The sequence below is a fragment of the Aricia agestis genome, chromosome 1 (assembly GCF_905147365.1).
Source record: "Aricia agestis chromosome 1, ilAriAges1.1, whole genome shotgun sequence".
Classification (NCBI taxonomy): Eukaryota; Metazoa; Arthropoda; class Insecta; order Lepidoptera; family Lycaenidae; genus Aricia; species Aricia agestis.
In genome coordinates, this window is record NC_056406.1 from 17414533 (window position 1) to 17426962 (window position 12430).

The 12430-nt window shown below is 36.6% G+C and overlaps 3 protein-coding genes across 4 annotated transcripts in view; 1 reads left to right on the forward strand and 2 right to left on the reverse strand.

Moving 5' to 3' along the window:
• Positions 1-1847, reverse strand: part of LOC121731121 (chitin synthase chs-2-like) — a 30004-nt gene extending 28157 nt beyond the window's left edge. The window contains exon 1 of the mRNA XM_042120471.1: positions 1462-1847. The gene's annotated coding sequence lies outside the window, so the exon portion shown is untranslated. The remainder of the gene's footprint in view (positions 1-1461) is intronic.
• Positions 1848-2800: 953 nt separating this feature from the next.
• On the reverse strand, positions 2801-8513 carry LOC121731142 (MPN domain-containing protein CG4751). Its single transcript, XM_042120502.1, has 7 exons — positions 8045-8513; positions 7743-7859; positions 7233-7467; positions 6854-6947; positions 5642-5811; positions 5311-5559; positions 2801-4531 (listed from the first exon to the last, which is right to left on the reverse strand). The coding sequence occupies exons 1-7, from the start codon at positions 8270-8272 to the stop codon at positions 2964-2966; spliced, it is 2661 nt and encodes an 886-aa protein (XP_041976436.1). The 5' UTR covers positions 8273-8513; the 3' UTR covers positions 2801-2963.
• Positions 8514-9187: 674 nt separating this feature from the next.
• On the forward strand, positions 9188-10664 carry LOC121731279 (ras-related protein Rab-30). 2 transcript variants are annotated; one of them, XM_042120657.1, is made up of 4 exons: positions 9188-9547; positions 9625-9869; positions 9962-10198; positions 10287-10662. In XM_042120657.1, exons 1-3 carry the CDS (start codon positions 9368-9370, stop codon positions 10158-10160), a joined length of 624 nt encoding a protein of 207 aa, XP_041976591.1. In that variant the 5' UTR covers positions 9188-9367; the 3' UTR covers positions 10161-10198; positions 10287-10662. The 2 variants fall into 2 exon arrangements, with proteins under 2 accessions (XP_041976591.1, XP_041976583.1); XM_042120649.1 differs by having other exon boundaries at positions 9962-10664.
• The last annotated feature ends 1766 nt before the right edge of the window (positions 10665-12430 follow it).

Consider the following 12430-nt stretch of genomic DNA (forward strand, 5'->3'; position numbering starts at 1 on the left):
AAGATGGACAGATGATATAAAATATGTAGCAGGTAGCACCTGGACTAGACTGGGGAGGAACAGGAAAAGATGGAAAGCCCTGGAGGAGGCCTATTGCCAAAAGGGCAAACTAGCTTAAGATAGAAAAGCATTAAAGAAACTAAAGAAAGCTGCAGCTTGATAAAGAGGCTTAAATAAATAAAATAAAACTAATATACATTCTGTGCCAATATGGTGAAATGCATTCTCGAGCTTTTGTTTTCCGCTTCTATATGACGAATACGTTTATCTGATTAAGAAAAAATCCTATTGATTTGTTTTGATAAGATAACAATCTTTAGGTAGCCCGTAGCAAGTTTAAGGTAGAATATTTTACCAACAAAGAAAATATCCACAGCCGAACATATAACCTCCTCCTTTTTTAAATCGGTAAAAAATGTAGATTGTAGAATGGCATGACCTGTTGATGACTTTTACAGCACGGCAATTGGAAAGCACCGAAACACGTCTTTATCCGTAAAGACGAGTAGGCATAGTATAATAACTATTTAGTCAGAACAGTATCTTAAATATTAATAATTTATTTTGATATTTCGGGTATTAGGTAGGTACTTTCGCAAAAAGATACTTAATACCGTCCGTGCTTAATACTATCGAATTACTAGTTTCAATTCTACTGCGTAAATTTTATGTCAATTAGGTACTTACTATTTCTATAAATAAAAAACATCGAATAAATAAACGGTAAATCACAATCTTAATAATTTATTAATAATAAATCGATAAGATTAGGTACTTATTTATGATGCTATTTATTATAGCAAAACAATTTAAAACATGGAAATAAAGAATTCCGTGAAACGAAAATACAGTAAGTAGGTAAATTTGTTTGCTTGTTGTACAAAAGCGACCCTAAAATGGAAAATACGATAGTTTTCCATATTTACACCTTTCCACTAGAGAACCATAAAGTTAATATACCTAGCGGAATAGAGCAACAATCTCGAGCTGTCAAACGAAATCGAAATTGGTTTTCAGCAGTGTGAAAAATATGTGTACGTGTATATACACTTACACAAGCATGATTGAACATGAATTCTATTAAATTCAACGTGCGGCACGTGCCGACTGGACGTCAAAAAAAGAGTGCTGCTGTCATGTATCACACGTCTCTTTTTACCACACAGTGTTACTGTGTGGTAAAAAGAGACATCTCTCTTGCTCCTGAGCAAGGTAACAAAGGCCTGCCTTTGTTTCTCTATTCCGCTAGGAATATTAACTTTATGTAGAGAACACACAGGTGAATGCTCGACGTAATTTTTTTAATTTGCTAAAACTACAACATTTAACTGTCGTCTTGAATTTTTAATAAAATTACAAATGAAAAGGATAAAAATTAACACACAAACATACAATTAGAATACAAACGTATTTATTCGAGAAATACATTCAAATACAAATATAAAAATATAAATATCCTACCTTGAGGACAATCTCAAATCATGACACTTATGTTATTTTTAATTAATATAAATAAAATATAACACACAACGCAATTTCGTATCAATGTCTTACATACACAAACGAAAGTTTATTAATGATACTCAGTTATTATTAAATGTTAAAGTCCTTATATCAATAACGTCACATATCTGATTAAATTGATAATGGTATCGGTAATCGCTTATTGTGACCGTGATTTCTTCAAGTTCTAAGGAAGCGGCATTTGTTTATGAGTGCCCATATAATTATCACTTTCAAACGAGCCCACGCTTATCTTGTCTATGGTAATCCACCTCTTACATTCAAATACTTTAATCCAGTGGTCCCCAACCTTTTTTTCATACGGGCCACAAACATGTTTTGGTCTTGGTGTCGTAGGCCGCAACAAAATATTTTTAGGGTTAAAAAATAACGTTCTCAAAAGATAACGGTTTCAAAGTGGAAAATAATTTGCGATTTTCACAACGGCTTTACATTATTTGCCGGTAGGCGTGAATTTTAAAATGTTTTGAGATCAAGCGGACCACAGATAAAGTCCCGGCAGGCCGCATGCGACCCATGGGCCGCGGGTTGGGGACAGCTGCTTTCATCCTATTTGAATCCATCGGGGCATCCCCGGTACATAAGTGTTCACACCTAGGGTTGCCATCCATCCGGATTTCCCCGGATTTGTCCTAGTTTGTTCCCGGGGTGCGTCCGGCCGGGTTTTTGAAAAGTGTCCGGTTGAAATCACTTTTGATGAGAGAAATTTAACTTTTAAGTCATGCAGCAACAAACGAAAGATAAAAACTCGCTAAGCATACACACGGTTTCTTGCACAGACTTGAGTTAGTCAGATTTTTACAAATTCTTGTTGGAAAAGCAAAAATTGGCAAGACATTATTGTAAATACTGTTTAAGAGGTGTCCGGGGAAATAACCACATTTCGGCCAAATGTCGGGGAATTTTGTCGTGCCTGACCGGCGAAGGGAATTTGGGTGATGGCAACCCTATTCACACCACTATTAGGGAGATCGCAGACGGCACACTTTTTGTGTGATCGAGTCTGCAGCGCACATACAATCTGCATGGCCACATTCAATAGAGTACGTAAATGTCTTAGGACTAGTTACAATAGAAAATTGTGAAAAAATATAAAATAAAAGCTCAGTCATAATCAAGTCGAACTCAGATAGACATCAGGCACAATTTCAGCAATACCTGCCAATAAAGACTTTTGCTGTTACGATTCAGCATGATATGCGTAAGCATAGAAAGTGTGTATAATATTAAAGGCGGTGTAGTCAAACAATATAAATCCGTGCGCCGCGGTAGAATCGCGCCTTTAAATAAATAAAACATTATTTCAATTAATAAAACATGTCGTAAGCCTTACTCATAATAAATATGCCTAATTACGATATCTTATAATACTCTTTAAAATACTAATAAGTTGACACGACACATGTAATTCTATACTCTTATACCCTAAAATCTAAATATTACTTTTCAGTCTCACTACTAGAACTTTTAAGGTTATAGTTTTGGGCTTTACTGAAGTCCATGGCGTCCTCCATTTTACTAAAGTTGCCCATCGCCACCTGCGCGATCGTGTCCACGATGCTCGCCGCGCTAGAGTAGGACATGGTGGACGTCGGCATGGACGGGAGCGGCAAAATCTCCTCGTCCCTTTTCCGAGGCTGACTGAAATCGGCTGGATAGTCCGGCAGAGACGTCGTCTTCTTCGTCAGCTCCAGCATCTGATTGAGGAACATGTCGCTGCCCACCCTCGGAATGCTAAAATCGTCGGGCTTCGGCGTCTCCGACTTGGACATCGGGTCGGGATGTTTCATCGCGTCCAGCGAGCTCTCCTTCCCTTTGCTCACGCTTCCGAAGTCCGGCGGAAGATAATCTTTGCTTTTGCTGAGATCGTGCGAAGATTTCATCGACATGCCCTGATCGAAGTTCATTTTGGACGAAATGGGACTGGTGTTGGCGAGAGGTTTCATCAGAGATTCTTGCATTTTCAGGAGGGATGGAGATAGGAACATGTTGTTGGCGGCCAGCGTCGATTTGGACATCGGGTCGGGTATGCCGAGGATGCCCGCACTGGAGTATTTACTAGCTGAGAATAAAGCATTGGCGATATCGGCCGAACTCATCATCAGATTGGAGGCGATGCTGGCAGGAATTGGCGTCGTGGAGGTTGTGTTACTAGAGGACGTGCTCGTAGACGTCTTCTCGTAATTTACGATATTGTTTGACAAGTTCTGCAAGGATTGCGCGTAAGACGGAAGATCGGGAAGTTTCCCGGTCGGCAGACCTAAGTTGGAACCCAGTCCTGGCGTTAGACCAGTGAGCATACTGTTAGCTGCGGCGAGACTCTCTAAGCTACTCGATCCCAGAGGCATATTCCCTGTCCCCAAACCTAAAGCCATGCTCGTCAGCATGTCTAAACCGGTGGGATAGCCGGAAGGAATTGGGTTGGTCGATTTAGACGACTTCGTAGCCGGAATGGTAAGAGGCGATTCGTATTTATGCGGCGAAACCGAGCCAATGCTAGAAGATACATTGATGGGCGGAACTCCAGCCGGTCTGCTGACCATTTGCTGCAGGGTACTGACCGAGGGAAAGTTGGGTATAGAGGTGGATTGATTTGGTTTTGACGGTGGTATCGGTTGAGGAACAGCTAGCAGAGCGTCTAAGTCCATTTTATCATCTTGATCTGACGAACATCCTAGTTCATCTCGGATGAAGTGCCACAGAAGACCGTCACTTTGTTCGCGAGGAAACTTAGGCGTCAAAGTGCTCTTTAGCTTGTCTAAATATGTTATATCCGGTTTGTAGTTATCTTTAAAATTGACTAATGTGTCATCAGAAAATGTAAAATAATACTTAATCATCTTCTTTATCTGATCCATAGCATGTTTTGATAAGTGGCTGTCGGGGACCACATTGTACTGTAGCAGCAGTGGCCTGGGATATTCGGTTGGTCTCTGCTCTGATGGTGGTGCTACCCAGAAGAATGTCAAAGAGGACTCCAAAACAGGACTCTCAGGATTATATGGTGCTGGAAAAGATATTTAACATGATAACAACTTAGAATTACTATCGTATTAGGGTTCCGCACCCAAAGGGTAAGGGGACCCTATTACTAAGACTTCGTTGTCTGTCCGTCTGTCTGTCTGTCTCCAGGCTGTAACTCATGCATGGTAATAGCTAGAGAGTTGAAATTTTTACAGATTATGTATTTTTTGGCTTTTTTGCTCTATATCAATAATGGCAACAGGTCGGCACTTAACTTTTTCTCAAAGTCCCTTGTTATATGTGTTTTTTTTTAAATATAAAATAAGGGGGCAAACGAGCAAACGGGTCACCTGATGGAAAGCAACTTCCGTCGCCCATGGACACTCGCAGCTTCAGATGAGCTGCAGGTGCGTTGCCGGCCTTTTAAAGGGAGAATAGGGTAATAGGTGAGGGTAGGAATGGGAAGGGAAGGGAATAGGGGAGGGTAGGGAAGGGAATAGGGTAGGGAATTGGGCCTCCGGTAAACTCACTCACTCGGCGAAACACAGCGTAAGCGCTGTTTCACGCCGGTTTTCTGTGAGAACGTGGTATTTCTCCGGTCGAGCAGGCCCATTCGTGCCGAAGCATGGCTCTCCCACGTATTAAAATATTTACTAATAATATTAAAATAAATTAAGGGGGGCTCCCATACAAAAAACAGAATTTTTGGCCTGATTTTGCTCTATAATGGTACGGAACCCTTCACGAGCCAGTCCGACTCGCACTTGGCCGATTATTTTTTATTTTACTTACATGAATCAAATAAGTTTAAATATTACTTACAACAAATAACACCTATGCATGGAGTATATGATATTTCAGCGGGCCCTCTCATTTTAATTTGGTACTCCAGCTGGCTGTCACAATCTCTTAAGCTCGGCATAGCTGGGTTGGTTGGATGTGAGTGGTAGGAACCCAGAAGAGTTAGGCCAAGCTTCTCTATTTCCATTTGTATTTGTAGCTCCACTAAAACCCTCGGTCTTTTGTCGCTTTTACTTATCAGACATGGAAATGTGTGGCTTATCACAATATCTAAAATATATAAAAAAGTTTTAGTATGCAGTTTCAACTATTCAAAAATTATATTAAGTATATATATGATTATTTATCTTACTGTGATTATTTAAGTCCCATGCTCCAGCCAGGTATCCGTATACTTCCTCCTTTTTAAGGTGACAGTGTATATCTAGCACTAAACTGGCATTTGAGGTTATAGAAATAAGAAATGGTTGAACTTTGCCCACTGATGAAAATGATACAGCCTCAATCAGCATATTTGCGTCACTGAAAGTATATAACACAAGATATGTATTTATAATCAACTGGCTGTTCTGGTGAACTTCGTGTCACTTTAAAACCTTCCCTGGACATCTTCGAATATTTTAAGACTAAAATGAGCCCAACCCGTTCAGCCGTTTTCGACTTTTAGCGTTACTAACACAATTGAAAATCCATTTTTATATATAAAAGTGTTGTTTTTAGACTTTTTCAGGAAATTTTAAAAATTTTTTTTTTAATTTTTCTCTCCGTAAGAACCATCCTCGTACTTCAAGGAATATTTTAAAAAAAGAATTAGCGAAATCGGTCCAACCGTTCTCCAGTTTTGCGCTTAGCAACACATTCAGCGACTCATTTTTATATTATAGATTAGGTGTTACTTACAACTTTACACAGAACTTTTGTCTTTTGTCCTTTCTCGGAAATTAAAAGTTAGTTTATACCTTTCACTAAAATCGATCCAGTGGTAGCATAATAATAATAATAATAATATCTATGGACGCTTCACACCACATCAGTCTGGCCCCGTGCTAAGTACCTGAAGGACTTGTGTTACAGGTACCAGACAACGGAAATATATTTAATACTTTTATACTTTACATATATTTAAGATTTTTATTATATGATACCCATATTAAATACACATCCATGACCCAGGAACTTTGAAAACTTTTTGTTCCGTCGGCGGGATTCGAACCCGCGACCATTGAGCCACAGAGGTCGTAAAATAAAGAGATAACAACTAACAGCCAAGGGCGTATCCAGGATTTTGGCTAGGGGAGGCAGCATACCTGTTTCGAGAAGATGGTCTGGTAATGTGACTGAAAAGATATTTTTATTTTTTTTGTTTCCAACACTTCATTTTGCACAGAGTAGGTAACACGCTTGTAATTCCCACTTGCCACGAAAATTGATGTTTTTTCTATCTTCTGCTGACCCCCTCCCCCCCCCCCCTGCCCCTACCTGGAAACGCCCATGCTAACAGCAAACAGACAGGCATTTTTTTTTAATTTGTAAGAACAATTGACACTCATAGAAAATGACTTACTGTTGCATCATTCTATTTGGCACTGTGTTATGTTTCATCACAACCCTTTGTGGAGGTGGTTCAGGACGCCTCTCTACTTCTGCTTCCACTTCATCTATAATAAAATTAGTAATAAAGTAGGAGATATCCTTTTTATTTATTAAATATTTGTACCATTGAGGAAATTGATTCCTATGCAGTTGACAGACCAATTTTACTTGGTCAGATCATGTCAATTCAATGATATGTGTGATCTGTTGGATGGGTTTGGCATAACGCGACGAAACTTCGTAGGTCCCCCATCTATATGGAATCAACTTCTCTGATAGTATGATTTACTGTTCAATATCACATGTTTACTATACTTATAAATGCAATGCAAATATTGTCATAAAAATACCATCAGTGTGTGCTGTTTCCCTCTGCATTTGTTTCTTTCTCAGATATGTTGCTTTGATGGTGTCCAACTTCTTGCCTCTATACTTCACTGAGGCCCATCCGCAGCCTGATCTCTTGTCAGGGTTAATGATCCTCTTACAATGAATAGCCCAAGCTGAGGGAGAACAGAAAATGGTTTCTGTCTCATGTGATTTTATTTTTCCATCAGCTTGTAAATCACCAACAAACTTTTGCCCCTAGAAGAAAACATGGTTTAGATATGAAATAATATTTTGGTATAGTGGTTGACAGAAAAACTATACAGTTACTGTTTAATAGTAAAACATAACTCTTTTGTTACACAAATAAAAATATCACTAAACAATATAATAATTATTATTATTGTGCATAGGAACTATACAAATTAACAATTAACTTGCTAACAGCTATTTCTTTCAACTAACTGTAAGCCTCTCTAGTTAAAATATAAATACAAAACAAAACACTCCTATTATAATGATTGTATACTAACTAAATATTCAATAGTCATAGCAGCATTGCCTGGTTCCAACATCTTTTCATCGAGCAGCATTTGGAGTGTCACACCCCGACCAGGTAGAGACTTCCCTCCGGGTTGAGCTTCAGATTCCTGCAATTATTGTTCTTAATAAACATATTTTCTAAATATGAATAAAATGAATCAATTTAAATCTAATACCCAGTCTTTACCCTAGTTTTCTTCACATATACTTACTTCAAATTTGATAATAGAGCATCATAACTTCTAAACAAATATAAAAAATTAATTCTATGGTAAGTACTATATTTTTTTACCTCATCAGTGAATTCATCTCCACTAGCAATTTCTTCTTTCATTTCATATTGAGATTCTTTAGGAGTTTCACTAGGTGTATTGTTCTTACTTTCGTCTTTTGCTGGCTGGCTGACTTGTAATGGGGCAGTGTTTTCAGATGCTTCTGGTGGAGAGCTATTGTTATTGCTACTACTTCCCGACATTAGAGCGGCTGCTAAATGTGATGTTTGGTAATCCATGGCTTCCATACTTCTGAGGGGTTTGTGCTATCTTCTAGGTTTTAGAAGTAAAATTACTAACACTCTTAAAACTACGACAGTATATAAATAAGTCTATGCTCAAAACTTAATGACAACGAAACTGTAATTTATCTGGAAACGAGCCTTCGCAATTTTCACTCACAGGGTATCTTTTAGATTATATATTATACTTCTGTAATAAACATTAATTATAAATTATTTAGTGCTGAACAATACAAGCAATAAATACAAGCGCAGCTAAACATGAATTTGATGAATATTGATATTGTTAATGTTTACGTTTGTCAATTGTCAATTATTGACATTTTGTAGTTTTTTTTTTTTCTTATAATGGCACTTCGGCTATATATCCATGGCCAGTGCCGAGTATAATATTAATTATTAAAGCTGGAAAATAATAGCCGTGTTCGTTTCATGTTTTCGCAGTTTGGCAGCTGACTGTCAACCTTATAATGGAGTGTCATGTTCTAACACTCACACTGACACTAATTTTTAACTTTGCGCATGCGCAATATACATTGAAAAAACGAAACGAACACGACTATTATTCTTATATTTTTTTCTATATTGTCACATCAGTCAGGTCTAAAGTCTTATCAATGTCTAAGTATAAAGTCAATACTCCTAACCCACATTTTTTTTGTTTTTGAATGCAGTCTTGTTCTAATAAAGAACATTACTGCATTCACATAAAACTCAATACGTTATTTTATTGTAGGTTAGTAGTTACTACTTACTAGTTAGTAACTTAGTACACGAACGCTTTTAAAACAGCGTCCTAGAAATGTATTTGAGTCGGTGTTTCTTTTGTCTACGTGGCCTTAAACTTAAAACAAAATACTGTCATTGCATATTGACACTGATAAGTGACAGATGTCAAATATTAGTCTGTGATGTCAAATGCGATTTGCATGCAAATCTGTATCCTGTACGAAAATATTTTAAAAGATAATTAATAATTTCATTTCCCTTTATTTTAGAGAAGAAACGATATTTATACATCGGTGAAACAAAAATAATTTCGAATATAAAATGATAAAAGTGTAACTTAATTACAAATAAGACCAAAAAGCTACCGAAACCATGGCAGTGGTTAAAACACCTGTGCTGAAAGTTATTTTATGCGGCGAATATGGTGTGGGAAAAAGTTCTATATTCCGAAGATTCATCAACAATACCTTTATGCCTAACGCCGACCGAAAATCCACCTTAGGCCTCGATCATTTTGAAAAAATTTATCGTGTTGGTGACAAAGAAGTCAAGGTAAACTAATTGAAGTAATTTAATTATGAGATTATCTCGGTGTTAAGTGGATGCTTTTAAATGTGTTGAACATTCAGTTGCAGCTATGGGACACTGGTGGCATGGAACGGATCGCATCAGTCACCTCCAGTTACTATAAATTTGCTGAAGCTGCAATTTTAGTGTTTTCTTTGGATAATTCGTCATCATTCCACGTATTAAGCCAGCATCTTCTGGACATTGTCACATATGCTGAGAATGCTAAAATATTTCTCTGTGGAAATAAGTCAGATTTGGAAGGATCATGTCCTCAAGTAACAGATTCGGACATAGAAGCTTTCTGGTGAACTTATTAATATTATTGTTATGCAATATTATTTCATTTTTAAAATATTTTACTGTCAAGTTTTTTTTAATTATGTATGTCCTTTTCAGTGAACAATGTCACAATCTCATAAGCTGTACATACAGAACTTCTTGCAAAAGTGGGAAAGGACTGGAGGAGATGTTTTCCGATATAGCTCTCCAGTTAGTAGAGTCCAATCGATCCAGGATTGAATTGCAGACTTTGGATCACAACAGCTTTAAAATCTCGAACCCCGAACCAGCTGAAGAATCATCATGCAGCTGTTAAAAACTTGCTCTCTATCAAAAATATATTCTAATCTTAATGCTTCAAGTCCCAAGCGGTCAGATGTGACCGCGATTACAATAGATGATAAACTATTGTGTCTGGTTTTTCCACAGTCAAGGTATTAAGAGTTGCTTGCGACATAATAGTTGTGTTTTTTATACAGGCAAAAGAGAATGTAAAGCAGATTTTAATCTCATAATTTTAAGAACCATTAATATCAATATCTCAAAGCTAATCAATACAAAATATTGTGTAATCTGCTTGGCTACTAAGTATTGTGTGTAATGAGATTGCAGCTCTTTTAAATTTTATAAACGATAATTTCTAAAAAAGAATTATTTTTTAAGATGTGTAAGAATGACATGTATTTTGGAATATTTTAAACAAACTGTCAGCAAATTTTTGTAATCACTAGTGTATATTATTTTTACAGTATTACATTTGTACAACTTCAATAGTATTCCAGTTTGGTATTGGTATTAATCGTCAGAGTTAACTTACTTATACTTTTTTGTATCTATTGTACTTAGTTATATGGAACTTAGCTTCAATTTTAATACATAAGACAAGAAATACATACGACAAAGTAATAAAATCTTACCTCAGTATGATTGCTAACAAACATTGGCCTAATCAAATATACAACAAAATAATAATCAAATATTGTGGTATTTTTATGTAGCTTATAAATTATTCTATACTGACAAAAATTAAATTAGAAACCTTACCTTAGTAATTGCTATAATATTGTCACAATTTTTTTGGCTTTAGGTGAAATGTTTTTATTCTACATACATAATACATATATAATAAATGTAATTTTAGTTATAAAAAAATCTTAAAAAAGAACAAATTAATTAAAGACTAGGTGAAATGTAATATTATGTTTAGTAGCATAAACATAATAATGACAATATTTATGGACATAACTTTGTTTTGTTTGTTGAGAGTAATCATGATTCATGATGCATGCTGATACTGATCAGTCATCATCACATCACATTGCGATGCAATTACTGAATCATCATTTGTTTTTTTATAACTTTAAAGTAGAATTTGAACATGTTTATACTTAACTACACTTATTTTTAATATTTCAATGGGTCCTACTTGTATTAAGAGACAAACAAAATAATTTGGTCACTTTGACTACTACTGTAAGTGATAATTTGGCCCTCTTATGTTATGTAGGACCCATAGTACCTGACTATAATCAAGATTGAGATTTTATTTTAATAATTTTTGTGTGATTTAAGAAAGTGAATGATGCATTATTTATATCATTCAGTATGTCTTATCATTTATATTCCTTATTGTAGCACATTTATAGAAAATTGTAGAAAATGTATTACTTTTTAAATTGTAAATCATAAAGTTAATATACCTAGCGGAATAGAGCAACAATCTCGAGCTGTCGAACGTAACCAATATTGGTTTTCATCTGTATGAAAAATATGTGTATGTATACACTTACACAAGCATGATTGAACATGAATTCTATGAGATTAAATTGTCAACGTGCGGCACGTGCCGACTGGGCGCCAAAAAAAGAGTGGTCCTGACATGTATCGCACGTCTCATTTTACTACGCAGTGTTACTGATAGTGACATCTCGCTTGCTCTGGCCTTTGTTTCTCTATTCCACTAAGTATATTAACTTTATGTTGTAAATAGCCTGTTTATCTTTAACTTTTAAATAACTTTTTGATTCTTTGATTTTGTTTGTCAAAATAACATTGAGATATTGAGGCCATGAAATTAACGCTTAGATGTTAACTTAATATTAATAACTACAAAAATGGTTGGATCGCTGTTAGTCAAAAATTGACAAAAAACATGGTCTAATACATTGGTAATACATTATACAAGTAAAACAAGGCCACACTGCTCTGGTACGTTGCGTCGTTTAAACGGTGTAACCAAAGGTGTAACGCAATGAATGCCATAATATAATGACATTGCGGCAACGCACTACAAATTAGTACCGTACCACACGATGCGGTAGAGCGCTCCGGCGCTGCACCGCACGCGCACCGGAATCGAGACGAGGCGGGGAGGGCTGTATGTATTGGTGGAGCACGAGTCCGTCGCTGCTACGGTACTGCAAAACGTGTGGCCGGTAGTCCGGCGAGATGACCTCCGGTGGGCACCGCACCGCGTCGTGTGGCATGGCTGTTACAAGACAAGACTGTCTTTCTGTCCGTTGTGCCGTCACGTTCATTGTATATTATTTTGCACAGTATCATAAAATGTCCATGTACAATGTCGGA